General features: G+C 39.0%; 1 protein-coding gene across 7 annotated transcripts in view; it reads left to right on the top strand.

Moving 5' to 3' along the window:
• agtpbp1 (ATP/GTP binding carboxypeptidase 1) overlaps positions 1 to 13128 on the top strand; it is a 29407-nt gene extending 16279 nt beyond the window's left edge. For 4 of the 7 annotated variants that reach the window (XM_067611668.1, XM_067611662.1, XM_067611684.1 and 1 more), the window contains 12 exons: positions 138 to 221; positions 480 to 569; positions 762 to 910; positions 1157 to 1244; positions 1573 to 1717; positions 2526 to 2676; positions 3518 to 3698; positions 3893 to 4022; positions 4795 to 4926; positions 5635 to 5811; positions 6995 to 7146; positions 10743 to 13128. In XM_067611668.1, the coding sequence (XP_067467769.1) occupies positions 138 to 221; positions 480 to 569; positions 762 to 910; positions 1157 to 1244; positions 1573 to 1717; positions 2526 to 2676; positions 3518 to 3698; positions 3893 to 4022; positions 4795 to 4926; positions 5635 to 5811; positions 6995 to 7146; positions 10743 to 10923 (1660 nt within the window). In that variant the 3' untranslated portion in view covers positions 10924 to 13128. Of the gene's footprint in view, positions 1 to 137; positions 222 to 479; positions 570 to 761; positions 911 to 1156; positions 1245 to 1572; positions 1718 to 2525; positions 2677 to 3517; positions 3699 to 3892; positions 4023 to 4794; positions 4927 to 5634; positions 5812 to 6994; positions 7147 to 10742 lie in introns of those variants that run through there. The other 3 variants (XM_067611676.1, XM_067611705.1, XR_010931575.1) reach the window with 2 other exon arrangements.
• The last annotated feature ends 12330 nt before the right edge of the window (positions 13129 to 25458 follow it).

A 25458-nucleotide genomic window follows, 5' to 3' on the forward strand; every position in this document is an offset into this window, starting at 1 on the left:
CAAAAGTCACTATGCAGTCGGTGAGCCTTGGCCACAGAATGTGATCTACAGTGTGGGAGGAAAAACTTCCATTTGTCGACCATCTTTTCCATCCTTTGTGTTAACCATTAGCTTGTCCTGCACTTCTAACCTCGCAGGTCTAAGATATTCCAGGATATTGAGAGGCTGATTCACCCTAACGACATCTTGGATAAAGTAGTTTATGATCTGGACATTCCCAGGTGAGTCCTTCTGATCAGATCTACTAATGTAAAGCATTGCATTTATCAGGAAGAAGCCCTCACTGGTGATTCAGCATTTTTGTTAAAGTGCTACCCCAATGACCAAAACTATAGTTTGTCCTTTTTCTGAAAATGTTGAAAGCTGTGACATTCACAAAGCAGATTAGCTCAACTCATCATTCATATTATTCAGCATTTACATAAATGGCAATGACTTATTTGTCCCTCCTAAATATTGTATTTTGTGTTGCGTTTCAGTTGTCCTGTAATTGAAGATGATGGCGAATCACTGAAGTTCAACTCTCAGTTCGAGTCTGGCAACCTCAGAAAGGCAGTTCAAGTTAGAAAGTAAGCATTTATTGTCACATCAGTTGCACTGGAATTAATAGATGCTCCAAAATTAGATGTAGAGTTGTAATAAAACAGCTTTAATTGTATCAACAGTTAAGGCTGTAGTGAAGTAGTCTTGCAAGATTTAACCAACCTCTTACCTAAATTAGAAATAAGATAAAAAGTTGTGGTATTGTGGTATTTTTCCAGATATGAGTATGACCTCGTGCTGAACTCGGACATTAACAGTAATCACTACCACCAGTGGTTCTACTTTGAAGTGAGCGGCATGCGTGTGGGAACGTCCTATCGTTTCAACATCATCAACTGTGAGAAGTCCAACAGCCAGTTCAACTACGGTGAGATTACAGAACATCAGATGAAAACCAAAAGAAAGACCCACAGTTTTTCATTCTCTGTCTGAGCTACAGAAAATTTGTATTTTTTGTAACTATTACATTAAATTAGACAAAGTCTCAAACATTCTTAGCATTTGTGTGTGTGTTTGTGTATGTTTGTGTGTGTGTGTGTGTGTGTGTGTGTGTGTGTGTGTGTGCGTGCGTGTGTGTGTGTGCGTGTGCGTGTGTGTGTGTGTCTATGTGCAGGCATGCAGGTGCTGATGTACTCTGTGCAGGAAGCGATCAGTGGCAGGCCTCGCTGGGTCAGAACAGGAACAGACATCTGTTACTACAAGTAAGTAGACTCACCAGTTCTCAGATTGCACCGCACCTGGGGGATATATTAATGTGAAAAGCATGATTAACAATTTGAATGTGTGTTACAGCTACAGTTGAAGGAGTTTAAATGTAAAAGACATATAAGACAAGTACTCTCTACAAAGTACTTTACAGATTGCTCCACCGAAGTGAAGTGGTTTTGAGATCACATTAATGTACTTAGCACTGTTCGATTTTTTTAAAAGCATTCTTTATGGGAGAAAGGGTGACACATAACAACACCAAAAGTTTAAAAAAAAAAAAAAAAAAGCATGTTCTCATGAAGTGTTCGTCCTTCCTCACAGGAACCATTTTGCCAGGAGCTCCATTGCAGCTGGTGGTCAGAAAGGGAAGTCCTATTATACACTGACCTTCAGTACAAACTTCAGCCATAAGGATGATGTCTGCTACTTTGCCTACCACTACCCATATACATACTCTTCTCTTAAGGTAGTATTACATTATCACGGGTTGTTGTCGTTTAGATCAGTGGTTCTCATAGTGGGGTTCCAGCGGTCCCCAGCAAAACGAGGAACAATTTATTTTTACTATAATTCCATCCATAAGTGACACAGTGACAGAATGAATGAAAACAATTTTGCATCTTTTCAGATGCAGGACTAATTTGTGTCAGTTTAGGGGTCCTTGATGTGGAAAAAATTTGAGAACCACTGCTCTAGACAATATTAGCATTTAGTAATGTACATGTTTCTAGATTTTATCCACTCTCTTGACCATGTTGTCTAGTTGTTGTGCTTTTGTTCTGTCCTATAAATTCTCATGATACCCACTATGTAGTAATAATATTTTTATTATGCTCTTAAACAGAATGTTTAACTGTTGTTTTGGTGCTGCAGTACTTCATCCTGTACATTTGCATGCGTTCCTGCAGTAATAATTACTCTATTCTCCTATTGCTACACCTCCCACACCCCCAGTGTGACCCCAGAGACACCTGCCTCTTGATTAACTCCACTGTTTTGTAATCTATATGAGCTCTGATATCTACTGTGCTCTCAAACTTTTATACACTCATAAAGTCAATCGTTATATTATTCTAATTACATTTTGTCTCCCTTTATCTCGAGTGACTATGCAGAAATTGTTTATAATACAGGCAACAATAGGAAAGGCCAATGTCTGAATTACTCAGTCACAAGTGACCTAGTAAGCAGCCAGTATAACAATACAACAATAATGTATTGACAACTCAAGAGGAATGGGGCTCAAATGGAAGTCATTGTTATTGTCCCCTTAGATGCACCTGTCTAAGCTGGAGGCTCTGAGGACCCCTCAGATCTACCTGAGACAGGACGTTTTGTGTGAAACCCTGGGGGGAAACAGCTGCCCCCTTCTCACCATCACCGCCATGCCAGAGTCCAACTCCAATGATCATATCTGTCAGTTTAGTAAGTATACCTTAATGTCTGTCTGCATATATCTTTTTTGCTCATACTGGCACAGAACAATCTCATCTGTGGGGTTCTCATACATCTTGAAAAAATGGAAAAAATATTGATTAAGCTTCTCCAATCATAGTGCCACCATCTGGAATCAGCTGGACATGTCTACAAGGGAACAAACTAATCCTCAGGCTTTTAAATTTAAACTAAAATCTGAACAATAGTACAACTGATTGACAGACTGTATACTATTACTGCTTGATATGTTTTGTTTGTTATATACCGAGGACTCCCTTTAAATCAGTACTGGAACTAAGTGCAAAATGATGAAAATTATACAAAATTGGCTTAAATGTCCCAGAAAACTTTCAGTTGTCCTGAAGAATTGGTGACTGTGCAACAAAATCATGATCACATTGTTATGAAAACTCACGTAGGTGTCAAAATGTGTTTTTAAAAACAGCTGGCAGCTTTCAGCCGGGTGTGTTGTCATCTTAGACAAACAGACTTTCTGACAAATCTAATCTGTTGTTTTGATCTTGGAAGTTCATTCTTGACCTTTGGTAACTCTAAATGTAACAAAATAATCTTAAGATTAAAGGTTAATATAGTCTTTTCAGAGCTTTCAACTGCATCCACAGTCTTCTTCGCTTATATTCACAAGAACATTAAGGAGAATAGTACAACATGAAAACAACCCTGGGGGATCAGGACATGCCAGTTCTTCCCAAATAGGTTTACAGTTCTCTGTAGTTCACTGATGCTGTTTCTCATCTGTGAAAAACTTTAAATTGAAGAATCTTTTTTTTTCTTGTATTTGCGTTGGCACTGTACTCTCCCTCTTTAGGGAATCGTCCATTGATCTTCCTGTCGGCCAGAGTGCACCCAGGGGAGACCAACGCCAGCTGGGTAATGAAGGGCACACTGGAGTTTCTGATGGGCACCAGTCCACTGGCAGCCAGCCTTAGAGAGGCCTACATCTTCAAGATAGTCCCCATGCTCAACCCTGATGGAGTTATAAATGGAAGGTGAGTAAAAAGAGTCGAGAGATGGGCAGAAATGAAAACACACACATTCACAGCTTTCGACCACACATCAGCTAAACGTGGGCCTGCACGATGGTCACAGCTTTACATGTATTAAAACACACTCTTGATTCTCTAGCTCTGTTCTCCTCTTCTCTGTATCCTTCCCCTCCTCCGCCTCCTCCTTTCTGCTGTAGTCATCGTTGTTCTCTGAGTGGAGAGGATTTGAATCGCCAGTGGCAGAACCCCAATCCTGAGCTCCACCCCACCATCTTCCACACTAAGAGCCTGCTGCAGTACCTTGCACACATACAAAGGGCACCACTGGTATGACCTCTAATTAACTGGACATCAATAACTTACGCTTCATCATTTAGAAAATCTATAGAATCTTTTCCTAACTTCTTGTTAATGCTGGCTCCATTTTTGCCTTTTCAGCTGCACATTATATTTGACTGCATGTTCACCACAGTCCACTAAATTTCACGTCAATAAATCACTACATTAGATTTAACACATTAACGCAGTTACAATAAACAACGGCCTCTGCTGGCCTCTGTACTACACTGTGTCAGCAAGTTAATATAATGGGATATTCCTTTTGTGGAAGATTTGTTTACTGTGCAAAAGGGTGACAGCTTAAAGGCACAAAGCAGAGTGAGGCAGCAATTCTTCCTCTGCAAACAGACCTAAAGTTCACACAGAAAATGTCTTTTGAGGAATACTTCCGCTGACACGAGTCTATCAGACAGTCATCACGACACTGTGTCATTTATTACAGCAATTAAATATTAAATTCAACAATTTTAGTTTTAATTGATGATGGCACGAACAAACTGATTGGAGCCACTTTAACTGTTCCTGATAAGTGTCTCCTGATTGTGTTTTATGTATTTATTATTTTAGCATATTATTTTTATTGATTATATTTACTGCTTCAGTAAACCAGTTTGGAAAAGGAGAGAGGGCAAATTTTCAGAATACATCATAAACGCTTTCCTTTCTCCCTCTACTTACTTTCTATGTACGTAATTGTGTGTGTGTGTGTGTGTGTGTGTGTGTGTGTGTGTGTGTCTGTGTTTTGTGTGCGAATACACAGGTGTTTTGCGACTACCACGGTCATTCCAGAAAGAAGAATGTGTTCATGTACGGCTGCAGCGTGAAGGAGACAGTCTGGCAGTCTAGTATCAGTGCTACATCCAGTGACCTACAGGAGGACCTTGGATACAGGGTGAGCACACACACACAAACTGTGCCTGTAACACACACATAAGTAAATGAACAGACTCTCCTCCTTACTACTCTCTGTCTTCTCCTATGTTTTAAATTACTATTCTCACATCAGTGAATATTAATTGCATTGAATTCAATGAGATCACCTTTATTAAATTATACTCAGGCGGAAAGCCTCAGTCAAGAGATTGCAGGTTATATCAGTACGCGTGTATCCAGTATACGCATTGAAATTCAATTCCTGCTCCTCGCCTAATAACAGATTATTTGAAAAACATGCTCATATATGTTTGACTTTAATTTCAATAATTCACCTTGAATTTTACTTAACAGTGGTAGAAAAACCTTTTTATCTCCATTCATCAGTCGAGCTTGTCAGGTGAAGATCAGTGTGTTGTTTCTCTCTGCATTTGGGAATGAAAAAAAAAAAAAAGTTTTCTCTGAGAGGAATGCTAATAAAGAGGCCAGTGAAATACAGAGTATCCTAGTGGACACGTAGCTTCGGGCTACAAGCCCTCAGCAAACAGTTTGGATTACAGCAGTCAATACCGCAGCTTTACCAAGCAACTGCTCTATACATAAGTGAGTCTTTGTTGGACACAATTATTTGTCCCTACTACAAAATGTTCTTTGTCGTCCACCCCCCCACTCCCGATGCACTGCACGCACACCCTCAGACATCCTAAACATTTTCCTTGTTTTTCAGGCGCTTCCTAAGATCCTCTCCCAGATTGCCCCAGCCTTCAGCATGGGCAGCTGCAGTTTTGTTGTGGAGCGCTCCAAAGAGTCTACCGCCCGCGTGGTTGTTTGGAGAGAGATCGGAGTACAACGCAGCTATACAATGGAGAGCACACTCTGTGGCTGTGACCAGGGCAAATATAAGGTGTGTGTTTTTACAGGGTGTGGAGAAACAAAAAAAACATGCCCTGCAATCAAATGCTACCTTTTGTGGAGCTTCTAATGTTAGTTCTTTTGTTGAGATTGAGTCAAGACAGTGTTTATCGTTCACGTCTTATAAGCCATAATTTGTGTTATAGGTAATTGGGTCGAAGAAAAGGGCCAAAATTCGAACAGAAGAAATCTATTTCCTGTCAGAATCTCAACAAACAAGTCACATTATGCACTACGCTTCACAAATGATGCATTCACTTATTGCTTGATGTGTCTGATTTCATTATATTATGTTTTTATTGTGTCCACCCCCCTGTAAGTGAGAGGGAGGTGCCCCCATAGACCTCCAAATGTCCACCAGGTGGCACAGCAGTCCTTTCATCTCTCTCCTTTTGCTTTGCCTCTGTCTTTCCCATCCTCTCTATTGACCCCATTACCCCCCTTTCTTCTTCTCTCTCTGTCATTTCACCCCATCTGATTTCCTTTCTCCTAAATTCTGCCAATATCAACATCTAACAAATCCAGAGGCAGTCTTGTGATGCCATTTTGGCACTGAACAGCTCCCCCACTGATTTGTGGAAAAGTATTTGTCCATATGTGCAGGAACTAATGTCTACTGAATTGTGGCTGCATATCACGGCGGCCAGGCCAAGCTTAGATGTTCCTAGCTCTGCTCAGGGGAAAAAGGAACATGAAAGTTTTTTTTTGATTGGGTCGGGGTCAGGGTCGGCTGTGTATGAGAGTCTTTGCACAAGTGTTCATTTACTTTCATGATTGAACAGTTCTGTGGAGACATTGTCAGGGTTGCATATGAGATTGCATATGTGTTTGAATATGTGCTTCCTGCAAATGAAATACATTATCCTCTTCCTACATGAAATGTTTCGTCAGTAAGTGCTTTCCAGCATTGAGAATTGGGGCGTTTGAAGATGGACAGCAGCTCCATCCCCAGGCTCCAGAGCAGCTATAAAAAAAACCACAGCAGCCATTTTAAAGTTTATGTTGGCCTTTTGAAATTTTTTTTTTTTTTTTTGAATATATCTGTATATTGGAAGAGCTCTCATACATGTATTTGTGATACAAGTTGAGCTGTCATGAACATTTTTATGTGTGACAGTTTCTTCTGCTAAACCCTTTTTATTTCTCTTTCATGCCCTTGCCCATGCTCTCTCCAGGGTCTTCAGATTGGCACCAGAGAGCTAGAAGAGATGGGAGCCCAGTTCTGTGTGGCCCTGCTGAGGCTGAAGAGGCTGACGGGGCTCCGCAACCACCAACACCTTCTGGATCTGGAGAGCGATATCATTGGGACACATACTAAAGTGGCCAGGTTAGAAACACACATATTTAGAAGAGATGGAGAGTGTTGCTTTAGAGTGATCTCTACAGAAACACAGCTCATAAACAAACCTCAGTGCACAGTTAAGGAATATAGTCTGTGATCTCATAGAAACAAGAATCCAGGCTGACACTACAGCTGTCATATATCTGTTTTTTCAACTTTCAACAAATTTCTATTCTATTCAGGAAATTAGTAAAATTGTTACAGACGTTGTTTTTCTTTTTTTTATCTGCACAAAACAACCTCATTACTGCCAGATACGATGCCCCTTAGGAACTAATACTTAACGGTGTGACTGTCACTCTGGCCCTCCTGTGAAGCACTACTCAAGAAACAAATAAAGGCCGGCGTTTATGCAGGGCTGCCGCGAGCATCATTGAAATTCTATCAATGATCATGTGTGATGAATATAATGAAAGCTCTGGAGTGAGGGAAGAATGGGTATGAATAATTGTCAGCAGTGTCATTATTTCTCTAAGATGGAGCGTAAAATAGCCAGAAGATTTCTGTTTTTGTTGAAACTGCTTACACCTGCACGGTGGGGCTTTTCAGCGCCACAGTGTGCAGTCGATGGTACAGGACGGTACCGTGTGGCTTGACTGCACATGAAACCTACAGACTAGTGCTATTCTGCACAGTCGCTTGTAGCTTTAATATATCAGAGAAAGAAGAGAAGAAATGGCAGACATGAATCTGTTAAGCTGTGAAAAACCCAAATCTCACTGGACTTGCTCCTAGCTAAACCAGTACTATAGTTTTATCAGTGTTTATAGTCCCCGTTTTGTTTCCTGTCCCATCTTTTGCTTTGTCCAAGACTATCAGCTGTGATTCATTACTGCTTTCACTTTGATTATTGTCTTGGAGTTCACAACTTAATGCTCTGCTCTCTCTCTCTGTTTTCTCTGTATTGGCATTCACATAAACAACTCCTACTCTAACCAAAATTAACTTTATATTTATTTCCTCATTGTTGGGGTCCAACAGACCCCTGTGCTATATATGTAAAAATAATAATAACTGCAAAATCAGCCAATGTTTTCCTTTCTAAATTAGTGCTGATGTGTTAATCTTTTAGCTTCTCTGATACGAGGATTTGCTGCTTTTCTTTGGTTTGTATGACTGTAGATTGAATATTTTGGTGTTTCAGACTGTGGTTTGGATAAGATAAGACATTTGAAGACGTCCTCTTGGGCGTTGGGAAATTGTGATCAACATTTTTCCCTATTTTCTGACACTTACAGACGAAACAATTAAACTATTAGATCAGACTATTACATTTTTTTTATAAGGTTTTTTTTTTTTTTTTTTATAAGTTCCTCATTTTTAAGCCCTTCTTCAAATATGTTTTTCATTTTCTTCTGACCTTATAAGAATCCAATAAATGGAAAAGTAGTGAAGTCATCACCCGCCTCTTTTCCAGTGAAATCAGGCCTCTGATCACCAGGACCTTGAACATACATAACAGTTAAAGGATGATGATAAGGAGGTTTTCAACTCAAAAGTCCTGAACCAAATTAGAATAAAGACTTACTCAAAAAATGGTTGTGGCACTGAAGTCAATTTTGAGACTTTATTCTTCATAATTTAAGAAATGGCTTCAAACCATGAGCCAGCTCTATTCTCTTCTACATCCTAACAAATGGTCACATGGCTTTAATCACCTCTATTAAAATTCCCTGTTCAGATATATGAGGTCCACACAGATTACACTGTACTTCATTTCAACACCGCAAATAAATGATTAAACTTGGCCAAACCCAAGCTGTGACCACCAAAGTTGTTTCTTTCTTTTTTTTTTTTCTTTTTTTTTTTTTTTAACATCAGCGTTCTTTCCTCCGAAGATTTGTTAAAGCAGCTGATTAGGAAGAATGGCTTTATACTCAAAACCACTTAATGCTCACCTCTGTCTGTGTCTTACTCTCCCTGTCTCTACTGGTCTCTCTCCTACTATAACCTGCTCTACTCTCATATTGATATATTCATTCATCATTCATGTCTTTGATCATTAAGGGACTCCAAAAGTGTTCTGGTGCTTGTGTTTGCGAGAGCATCCTTTGAGATTGCTCTCATCCAGGGTTTATGGTTTTATGCGTGGGGCTTGGTATGGTACCACTTACCATTTAATAGGTCATCACAACAATGATATTGTGGCCATTGGGAGGCGTCTGCAAATAAGTGAGTGTCTCGGAGTGTGTAAAAGGGTGGATACGGACATGGGTGCATTTGTGTGTGTGTGTGTGTTTGTGTGTGTGTGTGTAGGAAAGACAGAGAGGGATGGTGTTTATGTAAGGGTTGGAGAAGTGGAGGTTTATCCATATGTGAATGTCAGTGTTTTGATGTACATACTGTGTGTGGATTGGTACAGATGACTGCAGTAGTTGGGAACAGAAAATGTAACCCAAAGAAAGGGGAGATGGGATATTTCTGTAATGGCTTGTAATCGTTTACTCACAACTCTCATTATCTGTTTGGACAACAGTCTGTCCATCCAGATCATTACACACACACACACACACACACAGAAACATTATCACACACATACACATTTACTGTACATATACTGATGCACAATCTCTCTCTCTCTCTCTCTCTCTCTCTTTCTTGCACTCACACACTGGAGAGCTTGGTGGGAGATCATTGTCTGAGCCCCCCTGATCGACTGTCTCCCTGGGATCACATTTCAGACCATTAACACCATTAAAAACCCACTAAAGCCACTAAAACCTCAAAGAACCAGCAACCATTTAACCATTAAGACCCACAGGAAAAAAAACAGCCTCACCAGTCAGAGCACACAATCACCATTTGATTGCAGCTGCTATTTGATTATGATTTTAAAATATTATATTTTTAATCTAGAAAATGTTTTTTGCATTTTGCTATTATAACATTCAAATTACACAAAACATGGCAGATTGCAATACTACAAACTTGTCATTTAAATCTAAATACCAGATCAAAAAAGTAACCAAATATAGAATCCAAATAAATAATTAAAAAAATAATAATAATCATAATCATAATCATAATCACAATAATAATAATAATAATCCTACTATGACTGCAACTAACAATTATTTTCAATATGAATTAATCTGCCAATTATTTCTTTAATTAATTGTTTGGTCTATAAAATGGTGAAACATGATTGTTACAAATTCAAAGGTGACATCTTCAGATGTCCCTGTTTTTGTCTGACCACCTGTCCAAAAAACTCAAAGATATTCAGTTTACCATCATGTACGACAAAGAAAAGCATGAAATCATCACATTTGAGAAACTGACTTTTGGCATTTTTGCTTAAAAAAATGACAAACGATTGTTCGATTGCCAAAATAGTTGTAGATTAATTTTCTGTCGATCGCCTATTATCAACTAATCCTTGCAGCTCTAAATCCTGCATTTTGTATGAATTCCTCATGCACCTGAATATTGTTTTAGGACAATTTGGAAAAATTGTGAACCTGTCCTTTAATGGAGATGCACACTCTTTGCTGTGACAGCCTTATTCACATCATTGACTTACAGAGAAATGTCCGTCATCCATGGCTCCCATGTTAATGATACTCTATTTTGTTATCCAGCAGCTGCTGCACCACCTATGTGATGGAGGAGGATGAGCCGTCCTTTCTGGAGGCGATAGACTACAGTGCGGAGAGCAACGATGAGGACGCCGAACCTGAGAACGAGCACAGCGGCGAAGTCCACGAGAATCCTGATCACCTCGAGCAGCTGTCTGACTCTGAGACAAATCACAGGGACTAACAGCGGAGGTCTTTATCTCGTACATATCAGGCAGTTTGAGCATATAATCAGCCAATGCTTGAATTGCTACCTGATCCTAAATTTTAAAAAAAAATCAGTGAAATAGTAAACATTTAGAGCCTACACTTCTCACTCAGACTGGTGAGTAAATAGCTTAGAGATACACCTGAATCTATCAAATACACACTAAATGATGGTATGTAGCTTAAATGGCACCATTCGGGTGCTTTTTTTCCCAGATAAATTGATTTTGTTGGCCCACTGGAGCCATCTGTGCTGCCCCTGAAGGTGCATACTCCACCTGCCTCCTTTCACTTCAGAAATAAGCCTTCAGTAAGAAACAGATTGGAATTCAATGAATGTTTTCACCTAAAAATCACTGTCACACAATAACCTTCATGAACTATGAACTGTAACCCTTGACCTCAGACACCATATAGCCTCTGAGATTCACATAGCTAGCCAGAGCAGCAAACAGCAGGCACCGCCGATCCTTAACTTGAACCCTCGCCCACTTGCTCATCTTTCACAGCTATCTGACTAGGCTGTGGTAGTGTGTTAGAGCTAGTGGCCTGTGTAGGTACTGTTTTCCCTAATAAATTTTGGGGCCTGAGGGAAACTGGATCTCCCAAAATGACCAACTTAAAGATCTAACCAACCTGCCTTCATATTTCCTTTCTTCCCTTTCTCTAGTCTTGTGCTGCACTTTAACTTTTTACTCCTTTTGTTGTCATTTTGGGCCTTCCCTGCCTCCTTCCTTCTTTCTGACAAGCCAAGATAGCGGTGTCTACATGGGATGCCAGGATGACCAGATATGTCCTTATCTTATATCAGCTGTGGGTTAACATCGGTCACCCAAAGCATCCTATGTAGTGCAACCTCAGATTTAACTACATTTGAGTTATAACCTCTCTTCCTCTACTCTGTAACCCCTCTGTCTTCGGCCGTAGTGCACATGGCCAGTCTGTCCAAGTGCTGTTTGCCTTGCTTTATCCAAAACTATTTATATCACATAAATATAGAATGTTCACGTCTTTATAAAGACAAACCGCGTACACTACATGACATGCAGTTATAAACACACCACAAACTAACACAGTCCGGTTTGAGTTTCTTGGGTCACGTGCGGCAGTAAAACATAAAGATGGAATGTAAAATATCCACACGCACTGTCGGTGTTTTCATTGTTTTTAATGATAGACAGTATTATAATGTTAGCAAGTATAGCAGTGATGAACAAAAAAAAGCATGAGCTGCAGAGAGCAGAAAACTCTTTTTGCACTTTGGATATACACTATACACACAAAACAAAGAGAAACATCACTATATGTCACAGTTTGCAAACCTCAACTTAAATCACCTCATTAGTTTTAAAGTTCTCAGAGCCCAGCCCAAAGCTGATGGTGATGTTGCTGTGATGTTTTAAAAAATTATACTGGAATTTTTTTTTCTTTTTCTTTTTTCCTTTTTATTCTCCAGTCTGTGTGTACGTTTTGTGGATTTGCTTAGAAGAGACCCATGCATTAAAAAAAAAACAGATGGTGCTTTGTATTGAGAGTAACTATTTTCTTTCTCTGGTTATAGAGATGGTACATTTCTGTTGCATTTGTGCAGCTAGCGCATGGCTTTTTTATTTTGTAATTTATTAAGTATTGTTTCTGGGATGCAACCAGTTTGTATATGAGGCAAGTGTGTGTATGGGTGTGTGTGTGTGTGTGCGTGCGTGCGTGCACAAGTTTAAGTTATTCCATTATTCAGCTCAGCTAATGCTCTTACAGTGTGCTCCTTCTTTCAAATTTGATTATCCCCTCTCACTCTCTTTCACTCTCCCCAATCATTTCTCTCTCTTTCTCCTTCTCTCTAAAACCTCTTTCATTCACACTTTTTCTATCTTTCTCTTGGTTCTGCTTCCTTTTAAATGTCACTCATGAACATCTTAAAAACCCAGGGAGGTCACTGTACTGGGCACATGTGTGTAATGTATGTGAAATAATGTCCATACCATATGAGAAGTGTGTGTGTGTGGTTGTGGTTGTATCTATGTTAGTCCGTAGCAGTTAATGTCAACACAATGCTGGGCTACTTATGTTTTATTTTTGTTTGGGGGCAAACAAGCAGAGATAGAAACCCATTTTAAGTTGATTGTAACGCTGAGAATTGAAGCTAAGAGTGAAGATAAAGGAAATAAAATGTGAATGTGGTAAACTGTCTGCTGTAGTTGTTTTTGTTTGTTTGTTTGTTTGTTTTACCTGCACTGTAGAGTACAGGAGATTATGTGCTTTGTCACACTTAGACTGCAATAAGTCTTGACCGCTTGTACATTAGCAGCCCATGTTTGTCCTCATGAAGACCTTTCCTCTCAACCTTCTCTAGTAACTGTAAGCAGTCTTATTTCTTTTCACCTTCAATTTCCCTTCTAGATGCTAGATGTTAGATAATTGGGTTGAGGTTAAACCCTGATTGCTCATATTGTAAGGCTGTAGTTGCCGTGTAATCTTGTGAGAAAAATATAACTGGGAAGAGTATAAGTGAGATGAAGGGAGTAAGAAACATGTCTGTCATTATTTCTTGCTTTTTAATTTTTTATTCCTAGATCAACATTGAACACACTTCTTGAACATATTCCTCTTCATTTTATATGCTGCTCTTGGGGTTTATTTTCAAGAATCATCATATTACTTTTCATTGTTTTGCTGATGATGTACAAATTTATCTGCCTATAAAAACAAAAAGATTCAATGGAGCCTTGGCTGAACTGCGTAAAAGATATCAAAACTTGGGTGGATTTAAACTTACTGAAAATAAGACTGAGATCATTATGTTTGGATGACCTGACCTGGATGAGTCTGATGGTTATCTTGGCCCTTTAGCCAATCTTTTGTGAAGAATCTTGGTGTGATTTTTGACAGCTCCTTCTAATTTGATAAATGGATTAGTTCAGTTCAAAACTAGATTTTCAGTTAAGACTTTTAGCCAAGATAACGCCCTCTCTCTCTCCAAAAGATTTTGAGAGCTATTCATGCTTTTATAACTTCTCGGTTAGACTATTGTAATTCTTTGAATGTCGTCTGCAGTTCGTACAAAATGCAGCTGCTCGTCTTCTAACTGGAAGATGAAAACATGATCACAACACCGGTATTGGCCTCTCTCCACTGGCTTCCTGTCCGTTTCAGGATTGATTTTAAGATTTTATTGCTTGTTTTTAAGGTTTTAAATGAGCTGGCGCCACCTTATCTAGCAAAACTCTTGCATCATCATACTTTAAGTTAAGCGCTGAGGTTGTCCAGTCAGATGCTCTTTGATGTTCTGAGATCCAGGCACAAAAATAGAGGCGACCAGGTCTTTGTGGTGGCTGCCTCTAATCTGTAGAACAGCTTACCTATTCATATAAGAACTGTTCAGACCCTAGAAACTTTTAAGCTGCTGCTGAAGACCCACCTCTCCTCTTCTATTGTGCCGCAATTCTTTTATTATTATAATGTTTATTGTTTTGTTTTATTCTTATTCTTCTCTAAAACCTTTATCAGCTGGTGCTTAAACTTTAGTGTTAAAAGATGTGAACAAAGCCTATAGTCATTTTAGAGTACACTTATTCAGGTAATCCTCTCCTGGCAGCCTTGAAGGACTCCACCTATTTGCCTGCCTATCAGTTCTCAGATCTGTGGTGGGCAACAACAAACGATATTCCTGCTGCAGCCAGTTTTACAGCCCATCCCTGACTGTTACTATGACACGGCTTGTTTATGACCGACTCACCGCAGATTAGATTTGTCAGGCTGCGAGATGTTATCTTGCTGTTATCTATCTATCTAGATGTTATCATGTATGTGGAAATGCATGAAGTAACACCAGAGGTTCCTCTTATATAGATGTGGAAAACTATTGCACTGTGTTTTAAGAAGTGTTTTAAATATATACAACAGTTTGAGAAGCTTAAAAATCTGAGGAAGTCTGTCCTCAATCAACCTCTTGAAGCGCAGCAGCTCTCAATCTAATAAGTCTTGCGGGCTAAAAAAAATGATTGCATTTTTGTCGCAGAAGACATCAGTAGTGGTAAATCTATCTTCTTTGAGTTTCTATCAACACTATGACACGAACCTTACAACAGCTAGGTTAATTTGGCCTGGAAACACTGTGCAACATCTCCGTTATCAGCACCACTACCTGGTTAAGTGTAAAAAAAACCCCCAAAAAACCACTGAGTTTGATTTGATTTATTTCTGGGCTAATAGAGCATAAGTAGACACTCAATCACCTCATGTCAGTGGCACAGTTGTATAAGCATTTGTTTAGCAATGTACCTCTGTTGCTTGAGTGCCCCATGTAACCTAATCTTTTGCAACTGAGGAAATGAACAAGGCGAGAAGGGGGCAACAAAAAGCCAGCGCAAATGTCTTTGAAAGAAATATTGTATGATGCTGAATGGATATAAATGGACAGAAGGATGCAGAGGAGGAGGAGGAGGAGGAGAGTAAGACATGGCAGGGAATAAAAAGAGCGGAAGAAAAGCAGAGAAGAATTTGCAGATGTGGAGGAGAATGTTAATCTGAGGAAGGCAGCGCTGAGAAAAGCTCTTTTCCTCTCTAAGCCCCACGCCCTCACTTCCTGTCCCCGCTGTCAATCAGCTGAAGTGCATCAGACAAAAGACAACCCCCCCACCCCACCCCCCACAACCCTCAACACACACACACACACACACACACACCTCCAACCACCACCACAAACACCAGCACCAACCAACCAATTAACTGCTCTGGTCAGAAAGTGTGTGTGTGTGTGTGTGTGTGTTTGTGTGTGTGTTGCAGGGTGAAGGGTTTTGAACTGCTTCTGTAGGTTTCTCATGTTCATCAGAGACCCCTAATTAGAATCTCTCTCCGTCTCTCTCTGTGTGTCTCTCTGTGTCTCACGCATTCACGCAGGCACCGTGCCCAGCTTCCATCCTCACACTGACTCTTATTTCTGTAGTCTAAGTGTGGCTGTGTGGGCCTCTAATAGCGTAGCCAATTAGTGCCAGAGTCCGACTTGGCTGCTTGTCTAACTCACTGGTGGTCCCACTGAGGGACAGAATGGCTCCTCTGAAAAGGTACAAGTCCACAAAGAACGGCCTGACAAAGACGTGTGTGTATAGGCTGCATGTCACAGCAGCACACAAGGCTGGAGTAACCCTGTGTGTGTGTGTATGTGTATGTGTGTGTGTGCTTGATCTCATTGTCATTCATCATCAAAAGTCCTCAATAAAGGGTTAAGCAATATAAGCTGTTACACATTTTGATTTTGGGAGAAGTGGTTCTGAAGATGGTTGAATGGTTAAAAACGGTGCCACTAACACTGAAGGTACCAAATTCAAACCCACACATGGTATTTCACCCCAACAACCACCACAGTATTTATTTTCATCTAATCCTACAATATGTTTTTCCTTATAATAAGCTGTGTTTGTATAGCATGTTTCAAAACTAAGTTATAAAGTGCTTTACCAGAAAACATTCTCTCTTTTTTAATTTTCCCCTTCATAATTAACCATTTAAAAGTCTCATTGAGATTAAAATCTCTTTTTTCAGCTACAACAATAAATACAACATAACATACATAAACATAAACAACATAAAAAGACTAATATAACTGCCACATGCTACAAAAGAGTGCAGACAATATCCAGTTAAGATGCATAAATGAGTTTCTAAATAAATTTAGAAAACATCTAACTACGAATGACTTACATTCACCAAAATCTCTGGCTAATACTTCTGTTCATTGTATTTAAAAGCTTTTTTCACCCAACTCCCCAAAACCACATGTCAAAATAATATAATAAAAGATGTTATTGGGACAAAGCAAAGAAGCGGTTCAATTGACCCAAATTAAACATTAAAGTTAAAAGAGACAATGCTCGGAAAGACCACAATAATAGTTTATACTAGAAAAGTCTGCAATTTCTAAAGAAATTGCGTGTGGGAGCTGCAAACCGCTGCCGCTGCCAGCTGCCGGCTGCTGCCACTCCTGTTATTGCTACTGTTGCTGCAAATTTCTGCTTCAGCAGTTATTATTCAAATTTTTTTAGTGCCACCTACAGGTGAAATTGTATCAAATACCACACACTTCTTAAACATCCCCGTTTGTATAATTTTGCTGAATTTGGTCACCATGGATTGTTGAATTTAAAAGATATTTAACTTAATAAGTAATATGGTGGTGTTTCACTAATGGCCACAAGGTGGAGCTATTAGCACCGTGTTTCACTATTTTGTACACATTGACATGGAGAACTTGTGTACCAAGTTTCATTTCACTGAAGACTACAGAACTGTAGAAATATCATGTTATAATATTACAGTAGCGCCCCCTGTGTGTAGAATTGTATCAAATTTTACATAATGGTGCACTGTCATTATATGTGCAAGATTCTCAAATTTAGTGTCGATTCAAATTAGCATTGAAAAGTTATGGCTCGTTAAATGCATCGGGCCACGCCTTAAAAGTTTGGTAACCAATTACAGACAAGCGGTAAGTGATACCAAAAAATGAAGATAAAAGCTCTGTTCAGGATCATCTAAACATAGTATGTACCAAGTTTGGTGAAGATTGGATGAAATGTGCCAAAAGAAGCAAAAAATGTGTTTTTGAAAAAATTCAAAATAGCGGAAAATATTCTAGGCGCAAATGGGCGTGGCCTATATCAGTCTACTTGGTACAACCCAAGGAATACACTGTGCAAAATTGTTTGGATAGGCCTCACGGTTTATGAGTTATAAGCCAAAACGTAAAACACGTAATAACTGACCACATGGTGGCGCTATGAATCCCATTTTGAAATATGTTACGTATTTCCACATTGGCCACCAGTCAATCAAGTTTGAAGACTTTAGCTCTTTTAGTTTTTGAGATATGAGCCTTCAAACATTGCTCCCATTGACTTTTCATTATACATTTTAATGCTTTAAAAAATATATAAAATCAATGGAACATGTTAGAGCTGAGAAAAGTAATCGCATACATCTCCTTGTGGGGATGTACAATTTGACATTGAAATGAAGTTGATACGACAGATTGTTTAGGACTAGTTAGACGACGAAAAACGGCAAAATGATATATAATTAATAAAGAGCGAAGATATAGTTAAGATTCAAAGGAGATCACTGAGGTAGTAAGATAAGTTTCAACAAAGCCTCAAAATCAATTCTAAAATCAACTGGAAACAATTGCAAAGAGGCTAAAATGGCAGTTATGTGATATGTTAATATGTATTTAACTTAACAATTACTCTCATTAAAGGAGTCAAATGCCTGTCGATGGCAGGGTGAGCATGGCTGATCAAAACATTCAATGATCCAACTAATTCCTGGTGTTTTTAATCAATGCTTTCTGCCTAGCTGCACTGTAATTAATGCAGAAATTGACACTGGTTGGAATAAAAATCTATAACTTCAAGGTAACAGGTATCTGTCACTATAACCACCACTGATTGTGTTCCTGTAAAGGTTTTTATAAACAATCTATGAACACAACAGTGGGAACACAACATTTTCTTCGCTGTGTGTGTGTGTGTGTGTGTGTGTGTGTGTGTGTGTGTGTGTGCGTGCAGAGGACAGAAATTGTGGCTGGTGATAAACTGACAGAAGACAGCTTGACACCATTGACTTTATCTGAAGTGGACAACATCACAGCTCCCCAAAAGTGAAGCCAAAATATCATGATCGCCCCCCTAGTGGCTGGCTGCAGTATAGGTCATAAATCCTGCTCTCTCCATGTTAGCGGATGGGACAAATATGGTCTTGTCCAAATATGGTCACTTCTGGCTCCGAAAATCAAACATGGAGATGGTCAAATCTAAGATGGTGATGGTCAAATCGCTAAACTCAAGGCTTTAAAACGGCAGTTCGTTGACCAATGGTTGACATCACGGTGACAATGTCCATATTTTTTACAGTCTATGGTTAGGGGTCAGGGGTGTGTGTCGTGTAGCATGCCCTTATGGTGACAACATGGGGGGGTGTATCGTGTAGGTCTGCAAGACTGCAGAAAGACCTTTCTCGACATCCCACCACCCGACTCTACTGCACAGACTGGCTCCAAATGACATCACACAAGCAAGATGGCAGCTCCTGGAAACAAGATATTTTGGCTTCACTTGCACAGTGGTAGGACGTGGAGACGCGTCGTTCATCTTTATATACAGTCAATGCTTGACACAAATAACAGATGCAAACACACTATGTTCAAATCAAATGCCCTGCAAACATTTCACAGAAGCTCGCATGGACCCACTTTCTCTTTTGCATATCAATAGAGCCAGATAGTAGATACACACTCACTAACACACACACACACACACACACACACACACACATAATTGGTTACGTAGGGAGCAAAGCCAACTTGCACCTCTCGTTGCCATGGTAACCAGAGAGACTGATTTTTCTAGAAGCACTTACTCACATCCCGTCTGTTATTCACTTTGTTTGTTCATTCATTCCTCCTTTTAGCCGTTCTTTATACAACGCTCTCCTTCTCTCTCTGGGTGCTTTTCAACCCATTTCCATTCCCACCTCTCCACCAATAAGATGCCCTCTTAGCATGCATATGCAAACGAGGCAGACTTGAAACCAATTAAAAAGAATTGAATAACGAACAGCATTGTGTCCTCCGCAGTTGGACACAGATAGTGGCTGAGACCCACTGACACAACATCTAAGCAGTTACAATGCCTGTATAATTTACTTCTGACAGTGAAGCAAGGGATCTAAAAATCTAAATTAGTTTCTTTTCTTGTGGTGGAAATTAGCTCCTGCTTATGTGTGTGTTTTATCAGCACAGTAGAGACTGTTTTAATGATTTCATCTGTATAGGTTGACTCTTTTCTTTACTTGAAACCCCAAAACAGCATTGCTTCATTTCCCTGTCCCTGTCCACTTCTTTCCATCCTTCCCTCCTTTCCAATCTAACCCTTACCCCAACATCCCCCCTTGCCGCCCCCACAGTCCTCTCCAGGGTGTATCAGGTTATCATTGGCCAACAAAGCAGGAAACAGGAAGTATATATTGCCCCATAGACAGAACTCTGGAGATAGATGATCAAATGCTCTCTCTGTTTTGGAGCACAAGTGTTGTCTTCCTGCAAAGAGAAGTATGTCGGAGCTCCAGAGCAGCATATCAATTATAGAGAGAATCAGATTCAGAGGTAAAAAGACACAGGATTGAATGAAATGCAATACCTCAGTGATAATTACATCTCTAATTCAAACTATGGAAAAAAACAAACAAACATACTGTTCTGTACAGTGTGGAAATATATATAAAATGTAGGACCAGCTTGCAAAAGTCTTTTCAATAATTTAGTGTGTGTTCAAAGAAATATGTTTCTCTCTCCCAATAGTAAACCGTAGTGTTGTGCCAAACACACATTGAAGACCCAACTGTTAATTTAAATCTTGAGAATTTTGTTGAAAATTAATGGCACAACAGAAGAAAATATAGCAAGATTGATTACACAAACACAAGAGGATAAAAGAGAGATCCATGTGTAAAAATATCAGAAAAAAATGTGGAGAGGAAAGAGGGGGAATAATGGGAAGATAAAGAATCGGACATTTAGAAGGTTGAATGGAGAACAGCGACAGGAGTTCTATTGTGTCAGCTTTCTGTCAAAGAGAGAGAAGACTAAAGGAAAGAAAGACGAAGAGACACTGAGCTCTGATAGTCCTGTGTCAGCGTCCAGTCAGACCCCAGACCAAGGCGATGTCAATGGATGGACGCCAGGAAGGTCAGGAACAGCCTATAACCTTCAGGTTAACACATTGACCTACTACACACACTACACACATACACATAAGCTATTTGGATAAATGCGTAAAACACATAGACACACTTAATATAAAAAGACAAGCAGCATGTTCATGAATTCACGGGATGCCAGAGGAGAGACAGAGTAGTACACATAATGAACGTGGTGAAACAGAGAGTGAGTAGTGATGATAGATCTAGAGAGAGAAACACACAGACAGACTGGCACACACACTGTCTCAGGAGTGTAATTAATATGTAAGTTAATGTACGTCCACCATAGAAATGAGTGTAGAGGTTTTACCTCTTTACTGTATGCATCTCTCTATTGTGCACATGTACAAGTCCAACTGAAATCACATTTAATCGTCTCTTTGCAGTCAAAAATATCATGTTTTTTTAAATGCAGGCTTTTTGTTAATTCTGTGTTATTAGAAGGAAGAAAAAAGGTCTTCGGGGAAATATCAGAATTTTGTCTTAGCCAGCTGGAGGGGGGCATATTGGAGTCTTGTTTGATTGCAGTTAGCTGGCAGGCTACTGGTGTTACATTGTACAGAACAGAGACAAAGTAAACATACTGCTATAGCTACAAGCATAAACTGTAAAAAAAATAAACATGGATGTAGTCACTGTAACATCACTCATTGGTTTGTGGACTGCTGTTTTGAAGCCTTGAGTTTGGCGATTTGACCGTTGCCATCTTGAATTTGAAAATAGTGACAGCTACGCCTATACTCTGTGAATCTGGAGTTACACCACGGTTACTTTACGTAATTAACTTTGCTGTGGTAGTGACTTGTCAATCACGAGGTAGCCACGCCCTAAAGCACACCCTGCTTTATTGTCTATTTTACTCTAAATGGGACCATAATTTACGAAATGAACATCATGCTGTATCAAAGAAGGCTTGAAACTAGTGTTTGAGACCATGAACTCATTAGGAAAGTTTTTACCGAGGTAATAAATCAAGTGAGAAGTAGCATAATTTTCTCATAGACTTCCATAAAATCTAACTTCTTTTTCCAACCATTGGGGTCGCCCCCTGCTGGCCATTAGAGAGAATGCATGTTTAAGGTATTTCCACATTGGCTTCATTTTTCAGACGGGACCTACCCCCTTGGCCACAAGTCATGGACAGACAATGTGTCACTAACAGGATTTTGAAAAGCAACAACCAAACCAGCGTCTAACTGGACCAAAGTGCCATTTTGAGGTACGTTTACATGCTGTTTAATGTGCTGGCTCTTGTGTTGGGTAGCAGGATGCTATCAGGCTCAGTGTGACTGTTTGCTCTGCCGCTGATTGAACGCCACGTTATCACTGTATTGAAATAAGGACTCCAGCTACGTCAGCACGACAGAACAGTATTTAATTTAAATAATGTAAAACTAGGGGGTACATTCATGAAATCAAAGAATTTAAAATCTAAATTTCTCCCTTTTGGTTTCTGATTTTTTCTCAAAGGAGAACACAGGAGAAGAGATTTGTGCATCCATGGGACATCTATCCCAGCTGGGCAGCTGTTTCCAGCAGCTGGACTAGCATTAGCTATAGTCAACGCACATTATTCCATCATGTAGATAAGGTGTGTGTATTATTTTATATAAAACCAGTAAGACTGAAGTCCATTGGGGAGATTGGTTTGACCTGTTTTATATTTACTTGACACAGTTACAGATTATTATACCGTTGAAGGCTGCAACGCTTTTGTTTGATATATCCAACATATCTAGTCTGATTTGATTTATATCCTCTAATGAAGCTTTAAGTTGTGCAGCTGTTTATTGTTTAATAATATTGATTTTGTCAAGCCAATGCCTGAATAGTGACAGACAAGACCTCCGAAATTTTAAATGAGTCCTTATTTTGTGCTATTTAATTTATAATTCAAGTAACTTGGTGTTTACTTAATCTGTTCTCTATACTCTGAATGATTTTGCAGCATATCACTAGACAAAATAATATTATGGAGGAATAACCGCTGCATTTCATAAATGATTAATGATTACTTGATCTTGCGTATAAACACAGTCAACTGTCGATTAAAGAAATTGCATCGGTAGTGCAAACAATTTAAAAAAAACAACCTAGAATTGTACTTTTCACAACATCCTTTACCTTTTTTGCACACACATGCATCTCTTACTTCAATTGACATAGGTAATTATCAAAGGAGAGATGGATAATGTAGGAATCTTAAACAGGCAATAGTTAGGCTGCAACAAGGAGACTGCTGGCAATTCAGGTGTGTGACAGGTGACAGACAGGCTTATTTAAGACCTGAGCATCCCTGACCTGACATCAATCAAAAACAGCTTTTCAAAGTCTTAACACATGTTTTTTTTTTTCTTCAGATTTTTTAACGTGGGTGTTCTGTAGTTACATTATGGTTTCCTCCTGTGTTTTTCTTCAAACAATGGGGATACATGATATCATTTCTGCTAATGCTATGTCTTCTCCGATTAGCTGCCAATCAAAACATCTACAATCCACCAAAGGCTAAAATATGTGACCTCCTGCATGACCCCGAAAGTTGACTGAGCGAATGTTGAGCCACGTGTCAAGGTAATAGGTAGTCTCCAATTCCATCAGCAAAGAAAGAGTGGTTGTGTGACCCTCCTCCAAGATTTAGAAGGTAATTTAAGGATTGGGACAGGCAGCTGGTACTTGGCTGTTGCAATTGACAGGAGAGTTGTTATCGATGCAGAAGGCAGAGATGGGATGAGGGGTGAATTCCTGACTGAAAGAGCTTGGCTTCAAAGCTCTTTGGAATGTTAAGAGCAAAGACTCTCAATAGCCAAAATACATCAGGGTGTGTGTCATACAGCAAGCTCCACTGAACATGAAATACAATACATGAACCTGACAACAACACATCCAGAGCTGTATGGAAGCCTAAAATGTTCAATGTTGAATAAATAAGACATGAAATAAATAATCATATGAATGAATACAGACAAAATATGTGATGTAACCATAAAATGTGTGTTAAATAATCTCACAACATTTTTAAAACTCAGCTCATAGTTATTAAATTCACAATAACATTGTTCATTTTCATTTAAACCTACAGTGTGGAACTTATACATATAAATGAACATCTGTTACATTCAAGCCCTTGCCAGACAAGTTCACACAATGCTGATTAAACCTATCACAGCCAGATAAATCTCTCTGTATCTCACAGTATACTGGAGTTTTTAATCTGGTGTTGGGTTTGACATTCCCGTGATGGCCACTTAGCTCTCTGCTAACTTGAATGTGGATGAAATAATTTAATAATGCAGCACTTCCAAAATTCCCAAATGTCATCGGACTAAATGGATCAATTTCTGATAGTGAAATGATTTCTGTGTGACACTCAAAACAATTTATCCACAATTTTACAGCTGCAACAGTAGCGATGGAGAAGGCTACTGTGGAGCCTATGACGTAATCACGTGTCCGCAGTGTTTTTATAATTACTCTCACTGACAGAGGCGGGGGGGACAAAAGTCCCGCACTCCAGCTTTAATTCTAACAGTTTTTAGGTGCTGTTTGTCTTAGCTGAAAGAAAAAGACCGATTAGTGATAAGTAGCGTAATGTGATAAAAAGATTTTTGTGAAAAATGGCTTTGTGAAATCGAAACAGACTTTGGAAAAGGGACATTTTGAAATAAAAAACTGGTTTAATGAACTAAAAATCACCTGCAACAAACTCTGTTATTGTTAAAATTAGCAGGATGACATTCACGATAATGAGCAGAGTTTATAGTATTGTATTGTTTTATTTCACAGTTGTATGGTATTTTTGTATTTAATTAAAATTTTGATTTTTTAATTTATTTTTATCTCATACATTCTTATGGAATCATTTAGTTTTGAATATTTTAAGTCTCCATAGAGTTGGATCATAATTTAATTACTTTATTTACAAGCCATTGCACATGAAAGTTTTGGTCCACAATAATAAAATTTATTATTTATTTATTTAGTTTATTTGAAAGGTCCATAAAAAATATAGTAACAGCATGAGAATGCATGTTGTTTATCAACAAAAGTGCCAAGTAAAAGTTAGTTTTATAAGCTATAAATCTCAGCAACTATTCACCTGAAAAAAAAAGTTGTTCATCTCTCAACAGGTCAAACTCAGGCAATAAAACCACATGCTGCAAATGAAACAGCACATTAAAATAAATGATACAATCAGTGATAAATTATACAATCAGTTCCATCACATAAAGGACTTCCATCTGTCATGGGTCAAGATCTGGAAAGTTTGTTTTCACTTAACAGATGTAGCTTGCGCAATCTTTAATAAGCAGGTCAGATTTGTGTTTCCATACTAACAGGTCAAATAAGGACAGTGTTGTTGGAGGTTGATATACAGTAGAAACAGTTTTGGATGGAGAGACAGAGGAAGAGAGCAGGAATATCCAGAGAGACGTGCATGCCTGCGGGGATTCCTTTATTCCTTCATACTCATACTACATATGTGAAATAAAAGTTTGATGATTTAAAGATATACTGTATGAATCACCAAACTGTTTCCATAAGAGTCTACTGGAGTCGTGTGATGTAGCATGCAGTGTGTTTGTTTGCCCTTTTGCACCTGTGGCTTAGTCATTCTAATTATATCCATTGATGGCTTTCTTCTCCTGCTTCTCCAGAAATGAGAGTTAAGGGTTTAATTAGTCCACCATGACCCTCATCAGAGCCAGTCTACCTCAATAACACTCGTCTCAATCAAAGGGAACAATAAGCACATGCAGGTGCA

The sequence above is a fragment of the Thunnus thynnus genome, chromosome 2, assembly GCF_963924715.1.
Source record: "Thunnus thynnus chromosome 2, fThuThy2.1, whole genome shotgun sequence".
NCBI lineage: Eukaryota > Metazoa > Chordata > Actinopteri > Scombriformes > Scombridae > Thunnus > Thunnus thynnus.